The sequence below is a fragment of the Saccostrea cucullata genome, unplaced genomic scaffold, assembly GCF_032062105.1.
Source record: "Saccostrea cucullata isolate Sc308-1 unplaced genomic scaffold, CSIRO_AGI_Scuc_v1 ctg6348, whole genome shotgun sequence".
Classification (NCBI taxonomy): Eukaryota; Metazoa; Mollusca; class Bivalvia; order Ostreida; family Ostreidae; genus Saccostrea; species Saccostrea cuccullata.
Window position 1 is genome coordinate 5,072 of NW_026928880.1, and position 19,929 is coordinate 25,000.

The 19,929-nt window shown below is 34.9% G+C and overlaps 1 protein-coding gene across 1 annotated transcript in view; it reads right to left on the reverse strand.

Annotated features, from left to right (window-relative positions):
- Nucleotides 1–478: 478 nt before the first annotated feature.
- Nucleotides 479–19,929, reverse strand: part of LOC134278997 (histone acetyltransferase KAT2A-like) — a 26,550-nt gene continuing 7,099 nt past the window's right edge. The window contains exons 8-17 of the mRNA XM_062761307.1: nucleotides 19,485–19,649; nucleotides 19,113–19,258; nucleotides 12,108–12,316; nucleotides 11,808–11,934; nucleotides 7,781–7,891; nucleotides 3,689–3,832; nucleotides 2,054–2,202; nucleotides 1,157–1,223; nucleotides 973–1,057; nucleotides 479–677 (exon numbers count right to left, since the gene is read on the reverse strand). Of these exons, the coding sequence (XP_062617291.1) occupies nucleotides 484–677; nucleotides 973–1,057; nucleotides 1,157–1,223; nucleotides 2,054–2,202; nucleotides 3,689–3,832; nucleotides 7,781–7,891; nucleotides 11,808–11,934; nucleotides 12,108–12,316; nucleotides 19,113–19,258; nucleotides 19,485–19,649 (1,397 nt within the window). The 3' untranslated portion in view covers nucleotides 479–483. The remainder of the gene's footprint in view (nucleotides 678–972; nucleotides 1,058–1,156; nucleotides 1,224–2,053; nucleotides 2,203–3,688; nucleotides 3,833–7,780; nucleotides 7,892–11,807; nucleotides 11,935–12,107; nucleotides 12,317–19,112; nucleotides 19,259–19,484; nucleotides 19,650–19,929) is intronic.

The following is a 19,929-nucleotide window of genomic DNA, read 5'->3' on the forward strand; positions in this document are numbered from 1 at the left end:
GAACGCCCATTTCTTTAGAAATAGATAAAACGGTCAATTTGTTTATTCGAATACCTGTAGAACAGGTTTTCCATAAATATAGTAGCCAATGAATTTGACGGTCTAAATAAATACCGAGTAAACATGTGTTCGACCGAACCATGTGTTGTGGTAACTTCAACAGACATGATAAGTTCAAAAATATGAACATATTTGTTGCAATTTGTGTTTTATAGAAGCGGGGAGTCTCTAACTCTCTCTTCTTATTTTTTTAAAGCTCAATTTCATTGTAACTCATATTGCTTGTCGCGAAGATTGGGGTGTCTTAAAACATTACGGCGAATATTTCATTCTCGTTTCTAAAAATATGGGCGTGTCATAATGTTGTAATTGACATTCAAAACATGACTCGGAACGTTTCGTCCAAACGGAAAATTTTACCACTTCAATGCGCTTCATTGTAAATACTTTCCAATTGGTGAAAGCAAAATAAATTGGTAGAGTTCACTTTTCCACAAGTCCGGCATCCCTCATTTTACCCATGACAAACTTCTCTAGTGTATTAGCACACTTGTAATACTCTGTGTCAGGTTTGTTATAAGATCTACAGTTTGTAAAGATCCGGGTCATGTCCGCTATAAACAGTCTCTTGTGGCAATAGTAACGGTTCTTTAAACGCTCAGCCATTGTCTTCAGATCTAAAAAAGAATTAAAATCAATTAATCAGCTAGATAATTTGTGACTGTTCAAGTCAAAGACTAAATTAAAATATGAATAAACAAAAAAAAAAACCACTTAAAAGATTAATTTTGAAAGAATTATGAGAATATTCTTTCATTATCTTTATAATTAAAATTCAGATTGCCTGCATTCTGCATTCTTTGTTTTTTTTCATCTTTGAACATATTTTTGTTTGTTCTTTGAACATGTTTTTCTTTGGCACACCAAAATAAAAGAGAAATCAATTTTCTAGAAATGTCTATAAGTACAAACCCATGGGAAATTTAATATGGTCATAATAATCAGGAGCCTCAGATTTCTCTACTGGCTTTAGGAATGGCCAGGCACTAGCATGGCTCTGTAATTTACATAGAGAGGAATTTATTAACAACTTGTGCAATGTAAATACACTATATCAAAATATGCTGATGAAACAATAATATAAAGATTAATTTACCCTGGCTTGTTGGATGATAGTCTTCAGAATATTGTGTAGCTGATCTGGGTCCAGTGGGGGGTCTTTGCTATAAAAAAGTGTTTCAATAACAATTCTAAATTTTACAAGTGCATTTTGACACACGTATGGGATCCTTTGTTGTATCCAAACTTGAATTTGTATTTTGATTTAACTTTAAAATAATTTTTCAAGCGAAAAAAAAATGCTGCTCACACATACCCAGGCCTGTTGACTTATGTATAATTGCTCATATCTAAAGGCTTCATTATGTCTTATAAATACTATTTGCCCAAAAACAAATGTCCCTTTGTTCTTCTACTTGTTTATCAGTCTTTTCCATATTTTGTGTGTCTCAAACTTATACTTTTTGCATTTCATTTAATTATAAATTTCATTCTGGCCTTTTTCTTTCCTATCTTTTAATCTGTCCATGCTTATTATTGGGAGCCAGGTTTCACAAACACTTCCCTCTGACAGCTGATGTTTACAATATGGTCAGGTATACCAGGTATATTCTCTTTAGGTCCCCCCCTCTTACCTTTATCTGGGTCAGGTTTCCACCCCCTGTCCAGCACACCAGGTATATTCTCTATAGCTAACCCCCCCTTACCTTTTATCTAAGGTTGGTCAAGTTTCCAGCCTCTGTCCAGAATACCAGGGTCCGCCGTTATAAAACTTCTCAGCTCAAGTCTTGAGAATTACTCACCTGAGAATTTTACAATAAAACAGAGTTTAAGGAATTTTATTTTTCTCAACTTTTTTATGACGGCCGCCGAATCTGAGAATTTTGGATTTGAGAAAAGTCTCAGACTTGAGAGCATTCTCAGACTTAAGTATGTTTTATAAAGGTGAACCCTGGTATATTCTCTTTAGGTACCCCCCCCCCCCCCCCCTTACCTTTTATCTGGGTCAGGTTTCCACCCCCTGTCAAGAACACCAGGTATATTCTCTATAGGTATCTGTCTCACTCCCTCCTTGAAACATTTCAGTCCAGGGTACACCTTCTGCATCTCCTGCTGTTTTCTTTCTATTATCTTCTTTACAATCTGAAAAATCAGATAATAAATTCAAGATACAGTTATTTTTTCTAAATTACAAAACACACAATGAAATAAGAATCAAATAAGTCATCAAAAGAGATCAACAAACTTCTTTCTATAATTTTTTTACCTAAACATACATACATAGACTGTGTTCAAATACATTCTTTTTACAGTACGAGGGTTGTCCAAAAAATTTGTGGACAATGACGTTTTTGTAAAAAGAAATGGTTCTATATAAATCTTTTGTATATCAAAATATTTCTTATGAAAAAACAATTCAGAATGATTTAATATTTTATTGATGGTACGTAAATTTTTTGTAAAAATCGGGGTCTTTAAAGCTCGCGGATAGTGTGCACGGACCAAGGTTAAAATGGCATAAACTCTGAAAGTGTATGGATCAAAATGACTATTTTCTATATAAGACAAGTCAAAAATTAGTAAAAAATTTATGTAACATGAATAAAGAGGCTATAACCATTTTAATATATCTTAAGTATCGCTTACTATATAGACAATACAAATACTAACAAAAACCCTAACAAATATGTGTCAAAACTCCTTCACACGGGGAAGCATCCGATCAACAAATTAGTTTTTATACGGTTGAAACAATGTAAGAGACAAAATATTTGTTAAAACAACTCAAAATTATTGAAATATATTTAGTGTATCAATTTCAGCTTGGTATATACGATTTTTCAACAGTGTTTACAAATTCGAAGACACTACAAGAATTTTGAAAACACATGTAATTTACTAAAAACGGGGATTTCTATTCATGACGTTGTTATAAATCTAGCGCAATGTCCGACTTGGCTGTGCAGTTTGTGTATACAAACTGTTTATTTAGATGATGCTCGTAAATTTTTGTGCATTGTTTTGAATTTTAAAAATTAAATAAATTATAGTTTATACTTGAAGATTATTGCTAGTACTTGGAAGTGCATTGCGCCTTAAAAAAGAAATGAAGTGTGTGTCCATGAACATGTGTTAAGTGAAAATCCAGGTGTTTGATGTTACAATTAAATTAGCTTAACGTCAGACTGGTCCGTGCGCAAAATCTGCGATCTTTAAAGACCCCGATTTTTACAAAAATATTAAGTTTTCTAAATTAAAATTAAATCATTCTAACTTGGATTTTCATAAGAAATATTTTGATATACAATAGATGCATATAGAACCATTTATTTTGACAAAAACGTCATTGTCCACGAACTTTTTGGATAGCCCTAAATTAGGCTAGTAAAAAATGTAGTTGTAAGCAAAGTCTTCCATGCAAATGCAATTTTCTTTTCATTACTGAGAAATAATGTCACTACCTCTTTTTGTTTGCATATGATACTGGAGAAGTCTGAATATGATTCAGTACTCTTAATTACTGAGAATTACTAAAACTACTTCTCTCTGATTGGGTATAATACTGGAGAAGTTTGTATATGAGATCTTAGGGTTCAGTACTTTTAATTACTGAGAATTACTTAACTACCTCTCTCTGTTTGCGTATAATACTGGAGAAGTTAGTATATGAGATCTTTGGGTTCAGTTCACAACCCATGAGTGTGGCCCCTTCATAGTCTTTAATGTACCCCAGGTAGGCAGACTTTGCTAATTTTATCTCCTTTGAAAAACCCTTCAATGAAAACAAAGCAGATACTCGGTAAGGTTCTGTATATCACCAACATATACATATCCACTTTACTTATACATACTACTTTATGGATGCATGAATTTGTAAATGGATAGAAATGTTCATTTAATAATTCATTTACATGACAATTACAATTTTCTGTCAAGAAATACACATTTGATCCTTTCAAATCATATAAACTTATAACAGCATTCACTGACAAGGATGAATTTCACAACACAAGTCTCCTAGTCTGGAAAGTTACAGACCCTGAGACGTGCTTCTACCCCAAAAAAGCATGTGAATTTCGTGCGCTTTCCGTGTCGTGCAAACCCTGTAGCGTTTCGTGTAAACCGTGCAGCGTTTCGTGCAAACTGTGTAGCGTTTCGTGTAAACCGTGCAGCGTTTCGTGTAAGCTCCAAAGCGTTTCGTGCAAACTGTGTACCAAGCGTGCGAAAAGTGTGTGAGAAACGTGCGACTTTCGTGTAAGAACCGTGTGAGAAACGTGTGACTTTCGTGCAAGAATCGTGTAAGATTCATTTGGAAGTCATTTCATTTTAAATATGGCTATCGATAGGTCAGGATGTTAAATTGTAATAGTATTTTGTTATTGAATTAATTATGCTTGTGATATTTTAGGAGTAAAAACAAAAAAAATGGAACAACAAAATGAAATTACACGGTAATGTATAATTCATATTTGTTTGTTTTCTTTTCCTTCTATAGAAAATGTGTTCAAATTAATCAACTATGTACAAAAATTTTAAGGGCATTGAATTCAATATACTTTCAACGTGATCATGGCTTCTGAAATATTTTTTTTCTCAAATAAAGATATTGGTATAATTTTTTTGTTAATTCAAATCAAAAATATATCAGGACTCCGCTCTTGTCTTTACATTTAAAGTACGTGAAAGAAAGTTTTGAAACGATGTGTCATTTTAAGACATAAAACCTGTTGCTCATTATTGTAAAATAAATGGATTTTGTAACATGCACTGACGACCAAATGTTTAGAAACGGGGGAGGGGGGGGGGGTAAATTAAATTACTAGTACTTTCAATCTAATGTTAGTTTAAGTAAATGCTTAATTTTCTATTCTTTTTAGTTCAAGTGAGCTTTTCTGATCACATTTTGTCTGGCGTCCGTCTGTCTGTAAACTTTTCACATTTTCGACTTCTTCTCAAGAACCGCTGGGCCAATTTCAACCAAACTTGCCACAAAGTATTCTTGGATGAAGAGGATTCAAGTTTGTTCAAATGAAGGGCCACGCCCTCATTCAAGGGGAGATAATTGGGAATTAATGAAAATTTGGTGGCATATTTTAAAAATCTTCTTCTCAAGAACCACTGTGCCAGGAAAGATGAAATTTATAGGGAAACATCCTCAGGTAGTGTAGATTCAAGTTTGTTCAAATCATGACCCTCGGGGGTAGGGCAGGGCCAAAATGGCCGACCAAAGTTTTACATAGAAATATATAGGAAAATTCTTTAAAATCTTCTTCTCAAGAATGACAAAGCCATAATTCATCATATTTATATGGAAGCATCCTCAGGTAGTGTAGATTCAAGTTTGTTCAAATCATGACCCCCGGGGGTAGGGCGGGACCAAAATGGCCGACCAAAGTTTTACATAGAAATATATAGGAAAATTCTTTAAAAATCTTCTTCTCAAGAATGACAAAGCCATAATTGATCATATTTATATGGGAGCATGCTCAGGTAGTGTAGATTCAAGTTTGTTCAAATCATGACCCCCGGGGGTAGGGCGGGCCAAAATGGCAGGCCAAAGTTTTACATATAAATATATGGGAAAATTCTTGAAAAATCTCTTCCCAAGAATGACAAAGCCATAATTGATCATATTTATATGGAAGCATGCTCAGGTAGTGTAAATTCAAGTTTTTCAAATCATAACCCCCGGGGGTAGGGCGGGGCCAAAATGGCCGACCAAAGTGAGCCAAAATGGCTGTCCAAAGTTATACATAGAAATATAGAGGAAAATTCTAATTAAACATCTCAATAATGACAAAGCCATAATTCATCATATTTATATGGTAGCATGCTTAGGTAGTGTAGTTTCAAGTTTGTTCAAATCATGACCCCCGGGGGTAGGGCGGAACCAAAATGGCCGACCAAAGTTTTACATAGAATTATATAGGAAAATTCTAAAAAAAATCTTCTTCTCAAGAATGACAAAGCCATAATTCATCATATTTATATGGGAGCATGCTCAGGTAGTGTAGATTCAAGTTTGTTCAAATCATGACCCCCGGGGGTAGGGCAGGGCCAAAATGGCCGCCAAAGTTTTTAAAGATATATATAGGAAAATTTTTTAAAAAATCATTTTCTAAAAAATAGCAAATCCATGATTGGTAATGAGACTACTTTTGGATTTAAACTTTACAATTAAAAGCCATTTTCTACTTTTTCTTACCCTTAGTGCTCAGGTGAGCGATGTGGCCCATGGGCCTCTTGTTTAAATCCTTTGTTAAATATGTGCACAGATACATCCCTTAAAAATGTATTGGAATCTTCTTTCCGCCTTTCAACTGTGATCAAGGTCATTTACAACAGCGATCACGGCTCCGAGTGCATGGCAACTGAAAACCTGTTTTGCTATACTAGTTCACGGCTTAAGATAGACACCTGAAAATTACGACTGGATTTTATTGTTTTTGAAATAAAATGGTTCTATAAATATTTAATGGGTACAACTTATAAATCAGCGGATTTCATCTTTTATTTGTAAATCCAAATTTCTAGCCGTAAACAGTAAAATAAACAGAACTGATTTGGTAGTCTTTTCATGAATATCATGTAAGAAAAGCTTAGGAGTAAATCATGAATAATTGTAAATTATTTGTTTTATAAATCACGTACTTTTTATTTCATCTAAGATATTTAAGTTTTCTTGTAATATACCTGAATGCCGGTGTAAAGATCGATCTACATTGTATGTACAATGTATAGTCAAATGCCGCGACTATTAATTAATGTACACATATATACATACGTTTAGTCGGATTTTGAAATGAGGGATTTTACAGTATGATGGGTATACTGATGTTATTTGATAAGCTTCATGTAAAAAGAGAAAGAGAATAAAAATAGATTAAGACATCACATCCCCCCTTTACCGGTTTCCCTCCTATGGATAATGCTTACGTAAGATAAAAAAAAAATTCTTTAAAAATGTATCAATAATTGTTAGTAGAATTTATAGGCAAATTTATTACTAAATCAAAATCTAGAAAAAATAATCTGCGTACGGAAATCAAACACAATATAATCAATATTATTTAAATTCAATGAGTTCATATTCCTGCAGTAAGAAATCAAATTTGTGTTTAATTTATTAAATTATACTTGTAAAAATATTACATTGAAATGAATGACTAATATTTAATATAAAAAATGTATTTTATCAAACAGTCATTCATGATATCGGCATTTCGTTTTTAAACAGTTTAATAAATAATTGAATAAATACCAAATGACAATTATTTATTTATTAATTACCACTGTTAGAGTATTAAATATTTCTATCGGTTTATGTAATACTGTACTGATATTTAATTTAAACAGGTGCTAAATGTGGCTTTATGAAAGATTTCCATTAAATTAGTGATAAAACCGTAATATTGCCCGAGATATTCCGAGTAGAAAATCCAAACCGAGGCCAAAACGTGCGAGAATCATGTACAAAGCGTGTGGGAAACGTGTACAAAGCGTTTCGTGCAGCCTTTCGTGTAAACCGTGCAGCCTTTCGTGCAAAGCGTTTCGTGTAAACCGTGTAGCGTTTGGTGCAAACCGTGTAGTGTTTCGTGTAAACTGTGCAGCGTTTTGTGTAAACTGTGCAGCGTTTCGTGCAAAACCTGTAGCGAGCGTGTGGGGTAGTAGCACGTCTCAGGGTCTGTACAATGACAATCATTGAAAAGTACATATGTACCTGTTTTTTGAAGTAGCCTATAGCATACTCATCAGCAAACGTGAGGAAGTGTAGAATACTGTGGCTGATGTGGTAGTCCTTTAGGTGGTTCATCATGTGGGTACCATAACCCTGGAGGAATTAAAATTACATGTAAATTCACCTTATATTCTTGTGCAAATATCATCAGGGTCATGAACCTGACAAATTTATAGGAACTCATAGTCCTGTGTAAATATCTTGAACCTAAAACTTTAATAAATTTTATAAAATTTATAGGAATTTCAATGTTTGTGTACCAGAACCCCATTATGTTAATGTCCATGTACTTGACCAACAATATAGTATGTGTACATTTAATAAATCATATGTGGATAACAGGGGCGTCGGCAAGTATTTGACATTGGGGAGGCGAAGTAGATTGAAAAAGGGGGGGGGGGGGGAGGGGTTAGCTGACGTGTGTTTACTTAAATTCAAATTTCTACCAGTATATTGATATATTTTCCCATTCTGTCAATGTTTCAAAGACTCCACCTGATTAAAAAAACAAAATCGTTTTATATGATTTTATTTACGTCATGTCATAAGCACATATGAGAAGCACGTAGTTGAATAAATATTATTTTGAGATGCATATATACTTATCTTTAAAATAATCAATTAATAAGCACTAATAAACACTACATAAATGAAATCTGTTCATTAGATAATACACAATGTCACTGCACTTTAAAAGCGTCCAAAAATGAAGCTCCGTCCATCCCGTGCTGACACAAAGTCGTTAGCAACTGCCAAAATGTTCAACGCATCTGTAGCCTCCCTGTGCGTGTGCAGGATCATCAAATGATTCAGCCTTTCCTGGGACATAGTGGCACGAAGATAAGTCTTTACTCGACGCAAAGCAGAAAATGTTCGCTCACTTGTAGCGTTAGTGGCTGGCATCACTAAAATAAGTCTCAGTAGAGTCACAATCTCGGAGAATAGGCATCTGGAAGCTGGAGACATCTGAGACACTAAGGTCACCAAAAAGGAAACAGACACAGTTGAGGAATCATTTAAGTTGTTTCGTGCGAGCGTTGTAAATGTATCCAGCTGTGAAGAAAGAGAGGTCTTGTCCAGATCATCTCCATAGAACTTTGAGACAAAGTCCAAATCTTCTTTGTATGTCTTGTCGCCACGCACAGACTTCACAAGAATGTCCTCTAGATGGCGATACACTTGATAGCCTGGCTGATCAAAACGGTCTTTGACACAGTTCACTAGGGCTGCCACGGTTCAGACATTTTTCGGTTCGGTTCGGTTCAGAAAATAAATTCTCGGTTTTCGGTTTTTTAGGTTCGGTTTTCATTTTGAGAATTTAAATAAAACATCTTTATAATTATCAATGGATAATAAGGATTAAGGACATTGTAGAAAGTACTATTTTGCTGACACAAATTTCTATCCATTTTATTCAACAGAACAAGTTGTTAAATGTAACAAAAAATAACAAAGTAATAAACTTCTTGTTTAAAATAAAATAAAATAAATATAGTTATTGACTAGAGTTATCTTGTTTCAAACAATTGAAACATTCAAAACGTGAAGCATTCCCACACTTGTGATTTGGTTTTCCTTCCACATTTGTATGCCATGTTTAAATGTCTTCGATGTTTACCTGTATTTTCATTGGTTAAAGAACCTTTCATTGAAATAAACAACCAATCACAACGCGTGTTGCAAGCAAATTAGTATTATATAAAAGATAAAAAAAAAAACCGAACCGAATTCCGGAAAACCTGACTAGAACCGAACCGAATGTCATTTCGGAGCGGTTAACCGAGTTTTCGGTTAACCGTGACAGCCCTACAGTTCACCACAAGATCCAGAGCTTCGAAGTACTGTTGTCTGTAGAGGTCTTTCTCTGATGTGGCGAATTCTGGAGGGGCATTTCCGGTTTCAAATCGCTTGGGCATTTTTCTTCGCCGTGGCAATGTGGGCTCACTGACGTCCACTTCATCAAGTTTTCCGTTAAGTGATTCCCAGAATGAGTCAAAGGACTCTTCCTTTCGCATTGCACTTAGTGATGTCAGGGAAAGGTCTGTCAAGTGTTGGCCCTCGGCAGCTGACAGGTCTTTCTTCTGAAGTGTTCGGCTAAGATTGTCTGTGTGACGTAGAATCTCGTATCCAAGGGACACTCCAAAGAGAAAGTCAAAACTTTGCATCAGAGTTTTACGCTGATGATCCTGGAATGGGCTTCTGGATCCTTTGTGCACTCATAGCAGGTCTCCCATAAGGACTGAAGGACAGAGTAGTTTTCCAGAATGCTGTTCAAACTGGCAGCTCTAACAGTCCATCGAGTAGGGCATAGCACACGGAATCCCGGCATATCAGGTGCCATCTCACGCTTTAGCTGTTCCAATATGGTATCCCTCCTGGGCGAATACTTTACAAGTTTGGACATTTCAAACACAGTATCCAAGGAATCACGCATCACCTTTGATTTTTTCAATGTATCACCAACTGCCAAGTTGAACGCATGTCCATAACAGTGCGTGTAGATAGCCCTAGTCTCTTTGCTGGTGATGTTAGCAGCCACACCCTTTTTGGCTCCGGACATATTGCTGGCTCCATCGTAGCACTGTCCACGGCACTTACTCAAGGAAATGTTCATCCTCACCAATGCATCCAGAATCACATTAGTTAGTGTTGCAGCGTCGATAGATGGCACCATACACAGTCCAATAAACTCTTTGTGCACATCCAGGTTACTGTCAACATGACGAATCACAATCACAACTTGTTCACAATTTGACTGGTCTGTTGTCTCATCTACCATGATGGAGAAATAGCCGTTCTCCCTGATGTTAGAAGCGACGTCACGCAGTATCTTTAAGGCCATCACTTGTAGCATCTCGTTCTGGATATCTGCTGATGTAAATTTGTCTTGTTTCCTTTCCAGCCACTTGAGGATTGATGGATCCGATTCACCATGGAGCTTCAGAAGCTGTAGAAAGTTGCTTTGATCATTGTCTTGGCCACGGAGTGGTAATCCCTGTCTAGCAAGAAACCTGATGTTGCGAAGAATGGTAAGCAGCTGCTGTCTGTTGTGTGTTTTCTCCTCTGAGTGGGCGGCTGAGAGAACTTCACCAATGTCTTTTGTTTCTCATGGTAGTTTCACTTTTCTCTCCACGGCTTCTTTATGGCAGTCGGAATCTTGATGTTTCCGGAATTTAGAAGTGGCATCCTTCCAATTACAGAATCCCGTGGAAATAAAACTGCTGTCGGCCTTGGAGTTGGAAATCTTGCCCTCTTTTGCAGCAACCATGCAGGTAAAACAGAAAGCCAGATCTTTTGCCTGAAAATAAGAACAAATTTAATTTCAATATATATATATTTTTTTTTTAAATCGTTTTTTCTCTTTTAAAGTGTAATCATTGTACATTATCCAATGATTTCAACACAATCAATATATTAAAATTTGTATCCTTTCAAAATATCATTGAAAAGATAAAAAATATATATCTTTTAATGTACTTACTTCGTCATAATGTAACCATGCGTATTGTTTAAACCAAGTGGGGTTGAAAGAACGCAGTTCTGGATTCTTCTTGCCGAAAGAACGCTTAGGAAATTTAAAATTAACAGGTTGATTAATACTTTTTAATCCGGCCATTTTTGAAATTGAAATGTAGAATAAGTGTAATAATATTAAAAAAAAAAAGAAACATCTTTTTTTTTTTTTTTGCAAAATTATTGGGGCGACGCCCGCCGCCCCTGCCGCCCCTTTGCCGACACCCCTGGACAAATCAGTGACAAATATCACTGACCTATACTAATCACTTCTTGTATTATTGTGTTTATACTTGTTTTACTCTTTAAATTCAAAAATGAAATGTTCTGACATCTTTTCAGAATATTTAATTAATAACAATAGTTCTTTTTTCTCAACTAATGCGATTGTCACAGAGGACTCTGAGAGGAGCATCTAATATCCTTTAATTTTTTAGCACCTTTAACATCAACATTTACCACATGTACATAGAACTCTTTCTTGACATCTCCTTACCTTGACTTGTTCATTAGAGGATACAGCACAGAAGACAATCTCCGTGAACCCCTGGGTGGGGAACATTCGGAAGCAGATTCCTCCTATCACTTTATTATCCTTTAGAAGGGCCAGGCATTTGTGTTTCCTGTTAAATACATCATACTCAGTAAATAACAATTATTTCAATAATTTTTCACCAAAATCTTTTACTTCTTGATACATGTATACTGGGAGACAAGCCAGTACATGTAAAATCAAGGAAAAATAAATTTTGAGACAAAGCTAACATAATCAATCAATTGCAGGTTAAGGACTTACGGATCAAACACGAGCCTGGTGATGTACTCTTTGGGCATTCTGGGTAGCTGGTGAGAGAAGACGTTCTGTAGGCCGATTAGCCACACCAGTGTCTGTTTGGAGGGCTTCTTACTGAGACTGTTCCCCACCACGTGGAACTCTATCACCCCCTTGTTCTCCTCTCTCCTAGCTGCCTCATCACGAGCCACATGGGCGGGGAACAAAGTGGGCTACAGGGAAGAAGGAAAATTAAAATTTTAAAGACAGTAATCTTATAGTCCAATCAAACTGTCAAAAACCTCAAACAAATTGCAACAGAATTTTTTTCTTTATTAATTTATAACTAGTAAATTGTATTCTAATTAACACATAAAAACTCTAGAAAAATATACTGAAAGGAAAAAGAAACGCAGGGTAAACTTTTAAGGTGAATTAAATTTGTTTTTCTTAAAATACTTTTTAGTTTTCCTATCTACCTTTTAAAATCATCTTTCAAAAAGACATAACCAAATTCTCATATGATTTTGTCTAATTATTCATAAGTTATTGAAGCTCATATGACGATACCCCCCAAAAGTGAAAATCAAAAACTCTCATTATCTTCAATGTCTATCTCGTGCATTTTTCAGAGTCTTATTTCTCCTTTGCATGGAATTTCATCAGAGTGTTTATCTTTCACATCCTGACTATATTTAGCATGGGTAACCACGCAAAAAATAAGTCAAACGGCGCGCGCATGCGCCAGTGAGAGGAATACAACCGTAAGTTGACTGGCTCAAAAAACCAAATAGCAGAATTGTTTACTTTCAAATTTCGTATGAATGTAATGATTATAATCATCTACTCTATAAATGGCTGTTTTTGTGGTAGTAAGGTGGCGATTTAAGAGATGGCAGGACGAATAACCCGCTCGTAACATGACTCTGTTTCGCGTTGCCGTCATCGTCACGGTTGATTGAAAACCACTCCAGACTCTCTCTGACAACGGCTAAAACGTTTTATGGGAGAAAATTTACAAGAGACTGCTAAGTAAACCGTTGTTGCCTTTTTCATTAATCAGGCAATTCGAAAACAAGACCCCATTGAACTTCCGTAAACTGTGCCAAGATTGCAATAAATTCATAAAGTCTCTTAATATTGAAAAACGATGTGCATACCTCACATGCATCAAATAATGCAACAAGATTTGTTGACAAACTCGTCGTTATCAAATTGCACGTCTTTTGGGCTTTTTAGCGTTTTCCCTACGTGACGTCATAAATTTTAAGGTTGAGTAATTCTGAATACTAATTTGGATGCACAGTAACTAAATTTCCCTTCTGACCAATTTTCGTAATTTTCGGTCATGTGGTCAAATTCTTATCGAAAATTATGCTACCCTGCGTTTCTTTTTCCTTTCAGTATATATAAAGGTGAAAGATGTCTTTTTTTTAAATAAATATTTACTAGTTTGAATAAATATGCATTTCAGAAATGTGCTACCATATGCAACAAGGGAGACAATTTTAACCACTTTAAACAAACCTCATTTTATTTTAAACAAGCATAATAAAATCAATAATTCATTTTGTAAACATTCCAGGATTTATATTTCACCTACTTATTAAAGATATAAGATTTGAGAATTTTATATAATTATGTATCCTTTACTAGATGTTTAATACATTAGGGGAAATAATCTATGGTGAGTCTTTAGTGGTTTTATTGCAACATAAAAATCTTTCATTATCTAAAAGTTAAACTTTTGTTGTATGACTTTGTTTAAAGATTTTTTTCTTCTTTAGAATATTGATTCTATTAGTGAGAGCTACTTTACTGGTAAAAATACATGTAATATAGATTAGAAAATCTTTATAAATGTTTGGTTGCCCTCTCCCGACCGACTGACTAAAATGACCCGTCTCAAATTTTTTTTTTTTTACATTTCAGGACATGAAACTTTTTTTCATCAACAACAAATTCTCATCAACAAATATGTTGAAATTTTCTGGAAAAGGATTTTACAAATAATTTTGCCCTGAGTCTGGAGAAGCATTATGTTTATAGCCATTAAATTTTTTATTTGTATTAAACAAGCATTATTTTAAAGATATATTGGTCCTATTCTTGACCTGTGTGTGTGTGTGTGTGTGTATTTAGTATTGCAATGGTGCTCTTTATGGAAAGTTTATTTTACTGTATTTGTAATTTGTAAACATATTTCTTAAACATTATTATGAATCACTTTGATTCACATTTGGCTTCTGGTTTTTTCTGAACATAACCCTGGAGCCAAGTAGGGTAACACAAGGGATTTAATTTTATGGGAAGTATTTGAAATAGGTTGAATTGTAAGATTTTCACATATTTTTTAAAACATATCCTATTATGTAATAGATTCGTGCATTTCATCTTTTTAAAAACAATGCAATATTTTCGACTTATCCAAATGTAGCAGACTGAGGGATCTTTATCTTGGGACCTCTGTTTATAGGTCTCATCCTAAGGGCCCAGATCAGTTGATAGCATGTTGTTTTACGGCCCACTTAAGATCTTTTAATTTTACTTAATAAATAAAAATTATTCAAATACACACACATATATAGGAAACGTTATTAAAAATACTATTTTCCTATCACAATAAGTAGAATTTATATCATTTAAAACTGCATAGAAAATTTTAATTGTCATAAGAAAAACTCAATACCCTAGATAAATAGCACTAGTTTGTTTGATTGTTGTTTAACATCCCTCTTGAGAATTTTTCACTACTGTGGAGACACCACCATGCACTTGCAAGTGGAGAGCTGCAAATTTTGTCCTTTACTCGGACCTTGGTTTATAGGTCTCATCCAAAGGACCCAAATTGCTAGATTGTGTGATGTTTTACGCCCCGCTTGAGAACTTTTAACCTAAATAAAGATTTCACCATATACCGAAGGGCTTCAAATTTAGACTTTTACTTGGTGCTTAGGGACATCGAGCATGTCAATAACTACATGTGACACGAAACGCTCTCATCCCGAAGACCTGCAACATTTACTTCAAAGTGCCAAGAGCTTAAACTAATAATGTGATTCCACACACTACACACACATTCGTCAATTACAAAATCAATCCGAAATAATATAAAAACAAGAGGCCCAAGGGCCTTGAATCGCTCTTCTGATAAATTGTACAATCTATCACTTCTATTAGAAGCCTCCAACTCTGTTAGTATCATAAGACCCAAAAATGCATCAACTTACAAAGTTTGATAATATTTAGCCAGTTAAGACTGAAGATATTATAATATAATTATAAAATACCATACCTTTTGATTGAAATTTTCTGAGGACTCAAGATACATTTATAATTGACAAAGACTGATGATACATTAATTGACAAAGACAGATGATTCTAATTAAATAAGTACCTGAGATATTTAAAAGTAGATCATCGTGACCTATTTTTGGTCAACATTCTCTGAAAACCCAAGATGCGTCATCTGACAAAGTTTGACGATTCTAAGCCAATAAGTACCAGAGATAATTAAATATAGCCATCAAATGTCAAAAGTAGGTCACAGTGACCTACTTTTTGGTCGACGTTATCCAAAAAACCCAAGATGCCTAAACTGACAAAATTTAATGATTCTACGCCAATAAGTACCTAAGATATTCAAAAGTAGGTCACCGTGAACTACGTCTTGTTGGACATTCAATGAAACCATAAGATGCCTCAACTGACAAAGTTTGATGATTCCAAGTATGAGAGATAATTAAATGTAGCCATCAAATGTCAAAAGTAGGTCACAGTGACCTACATTATGGTCGACGTTCTCCGAAAACCCAAGATGCCTAAACTGACAAAGTTTGATGATTCTAAGCTAATAGGTACCTGAGATATTCAAAAGTAGGTCACCGTGACCTACTTTTTGGTCGACATTCTCCCAAAACCCAAGATGCCTCAACTGACAAAGTTTGATGATTCTTAGCCAATAAGTGCCTGAGATACTTAAATAAAGCCATAAAATGTCAAGTAGGTCACTGTGACCTACTTTTTTGTCGACAATCTCTGAAAACCCAAGATGCATCAACTGACAAAGTTTGATGATTTAGGTCAATAAGTACCAGAGATACATAATTATAGCCATAAAATGTCAAAAGTAGGTCACCATGACCTACTTTTTGGTCGTCTCTCTCTGAAAACCCAAGATGCATCAAATCACAAAGTTTGATGATTCTAAGCCAGTAAGTACTGGAGATACTTAAATAAAGCCATAAAATGTCAAAAGTAGGTCACTGTGACCTACTTTTTGGGCGTCACTTTTCGAAAACCAAATATGCATCCACTCACAAAGTTTGATGATTTTAAGCCAATAAATACTTAAGATACTTAAATATAACCATAAAATGTCAAAAGTAGGTCATCGTGACCTACATTTTGGTTGACATTTTTCAAAGACCTAAGATGAATCTACTGACCAAGTTTGATGATCGTGGGTCTGAAGGTAATCAAAATATGCATTTTAAACAATCTGAAAACAAATGTCGGCAAAATTTAAAACAGTAGGTCACAGCGACCTACTTTTTCATGAATATGTTTTAAGGTCCCAAGATGCATCAAAGTACAAGATTTGATGATTCTAAATCTTCCAGCGTCTGAAATAATGGGATTTAATGTTTTTAAAAAGCTAAGTCATAAAGTTCAAAAAGTAGGTCACGGTGACCTACTTTTAAGCTAATATTGTTTAAGGACCCAAGATGCATCAACTGACAAAGTTTGATGATCATAGGCCTTAAAGTGTCAAAAATATGCCTTCAAATCAATTTGAAAACAATTCCCCGCAAAATTTATAAAGTAGGTCACCGTAACCTACTTTTGAGTTAACATGATGTGACGTCGTAAGATGCATCAACTTACGAGATTTGATGATCCTTGTCCTTATAGTAAGCAAAATATACACATTTTTATTAATTGTAAATTTAGGTCAACTTTGAAGTGACCTTGAAACCACACCCTTTGCCCCAGGTTAATTCACTGTGCAAATTTTAATCTTCGACATATCCTGATACTTGTATGTAAGTTTGGTGAAAATCTGCCTGGTGGTTATGGAGAAGAAGATTTTTTAGCAACCAGTACTTTTGGTTTTTTTTTCCTGATTATCTCCCCTTGTTTAAGGGTCCCAACCCTTATTTTAGTATAAATGGTAGCCCTTGGGCCAAGGATACCCTGTGACAAATTTGGAACTGATTTGCCAAGGGGTTCTTGAGTTATGGCCCATATTCTGAAAAGTTTACACACTGCGCACACCGCACAAATGGCCATAGCATTAGCTCTTTGAGCCTTTGGCTCAGAAGAGCTAACTAGCAATGGACATTATATTGAAAACAGTGAGAAGCAATTCGGATACTATATTGAGGTTAACATTTAGGAGAGGAACCAGTTTCAGTTTCAAGAGAATCATTAATGCATTTTTAGGGATGCCATATGGCATCTTCAGTGATTTTATGGGATTTTTATACCCCCCGCTTGAAAAGTGGGGGTATATAGTAATCGGTATTTCCATCCGTCCTTCCGTCTGTTACGCTTTGGGGTACCCATCTCTTATCCGCAACTCCTCTCATACCACTGAATGAAATTTGATGAAACTTTCACAGAATCTTTATTACATGTTGCCATTGTGCACCTCCTATTTTACTTTTTGATCCGACACATATTTTGGGTTTCCCGGCCACAGGAAAACATGGACTTTTTCACCAGTTATAACCATATGGGAGGCGGGGGGTATCATTTAGTGAGCTCATCGCTCACAGTACCTCTAGTTTTCTTTTATATCTTCAATATTTCCAATAAAAGCAGTGGGGGTTTTACTTAACTATAATATGATATAACATACATGTATTTTAAATGAATGTCCCATGCATATGCATTGCTATAAAGGAAGATATGTGGCGGAGAACCCACTCCCTCTGAAATTTTTAGAGTTAAAAGGTTCTTCCGGTATGTTATGTCCATAAACCCATTCCCCAGGAGTCATTACATTGTCAAGAAGTTATATACCTTTAAAAAATAGACCACCCCATTCCCTGAAAGAGGTTTTGAAATTTGAGGTACTTTTATATAGGGATGAGTATCGCCAAAAATTCCCTATCACAATATATCACGATTTTTTCCAAAAAATATCACGATAATATCATATTTTTACAAGCAATTTTTACAATGATTTTAGATGAAATTATTTTTCTTAAAAATATGCCAGAAAAACAAATTTTCACTTTTTAAAAATTTTTATCTACGTAAAATTGATCATGGTTGGATGGAAAGGTGTCGTTTTTTCACCTTTTACAATTTTTAAGATTTTCATTAATTGTTATTTGAAAGGTTGAATAAATAAATGAATAAATTCTGGACTTTGTGATATGTACCTAAAAATACTGGTCTTTAGGCGTCCGCGTATTACAGGAATCCATAGCAACTTATGAAATAATCACCGGTTTTAGTTTTCAGACACATTCATGCACGACTGTCAAAAAATTTCAAGGTCATTCCTGGCAAAACTATTTTTATGCATAAATAGAATGTCTATTCAAAAGGAGATTTATTGGCATTTTTGAACAAATATTGGGGTTTTTTTATAATTGAAAAAAAAGATGTTTGGACAAAAATATTTTTCTAGAGTTTTGATATATCAAAAGGCACATTATAAATAACAAAATTCCACTGGAATAATTTCTGTTGCAATTTGTTTGAGGTTTGGGTGTTTTTTGAGTTAGATTGACTGGACTATTATAATAAAATTTTGCTGGCGAATTTTATCCTTAATCATATTGACAGGCAATATTTTTGTCACAGATTTTTTTTATGTGAAATGTTCCTTAATAAATAAACTTTTAGCTTATTTTATAACCCCTTACTTTTATTCCATACAGTTAGAATTCACAAGATTTTCAGCTTAATTTAAATAAATAAAATTGCTGCCTTCGAAAACTTAAAATCTTTCTGAATGATTCTAATGATCTTGCTACATGAACAAGACAAGTACATGTCTGGCAGTGTACTTACATCTGGTCCCACCATCTGTTCTGGTTCAGTGATGGTGGCTACAATACTAGTGACCAGTTCTGAGGACACATCGCCCTCAATCCTCTTCCTCTTCACGTCCTCAGGACCAAATGATTCCTCAAGTTTACGCTTCAGCTCAGAACTTCCTGTTAACATCAGAATATTGTAAAATCATTGGGAGTTCATTTATCTAAATAATATTCACATATCTATGATGAATTTAAAATTAAATCTCATTGAATATGCATTAAAATGTCTTTCTTAAAAGAAAGTAAACTGTATGTTTCATTAAAAAGTTTAGTGCACAGATATTTCCATATTCTTCACACAGCTATCACTGACTGAGACAAAAAGAAATTTGTTTTTTCTTACCTGTGTCAGATCTTGACGATCGTCGTGCTGCTGCTACCCCCGGGCTGAGATTGATGGAGGTGAAGTTCTCCCCCGCTACCTTGTCTGTAGGGGTGGAGGGCACAGACCCTGTGGACAGGAATCTGTTTAATCCACTCACTCCTGTAGCTGAGGATGGGGTTGTAGCTGTAAATAGTAAATAGGAATTTATAATTATGAAAATAGTTACACTATACTCTAACAAGAGGCCCAGGGGCCACAGCGATCACCTGAGCACATCAGGCTTGAATTTACCCCCCCCCCTCCAGGCGTTCATCATTTGAACAAACTAGAATCTACACTACCTGAGGATGATTCCATATAAATATCACTAATCATAGCTTTGAAGTATTTTAAAAGGTTTCCCTATATATCCCTATGTAAAACTTGAGTCGGCCATTTTGGCCCCACCCTAGCCCCGGGGGTC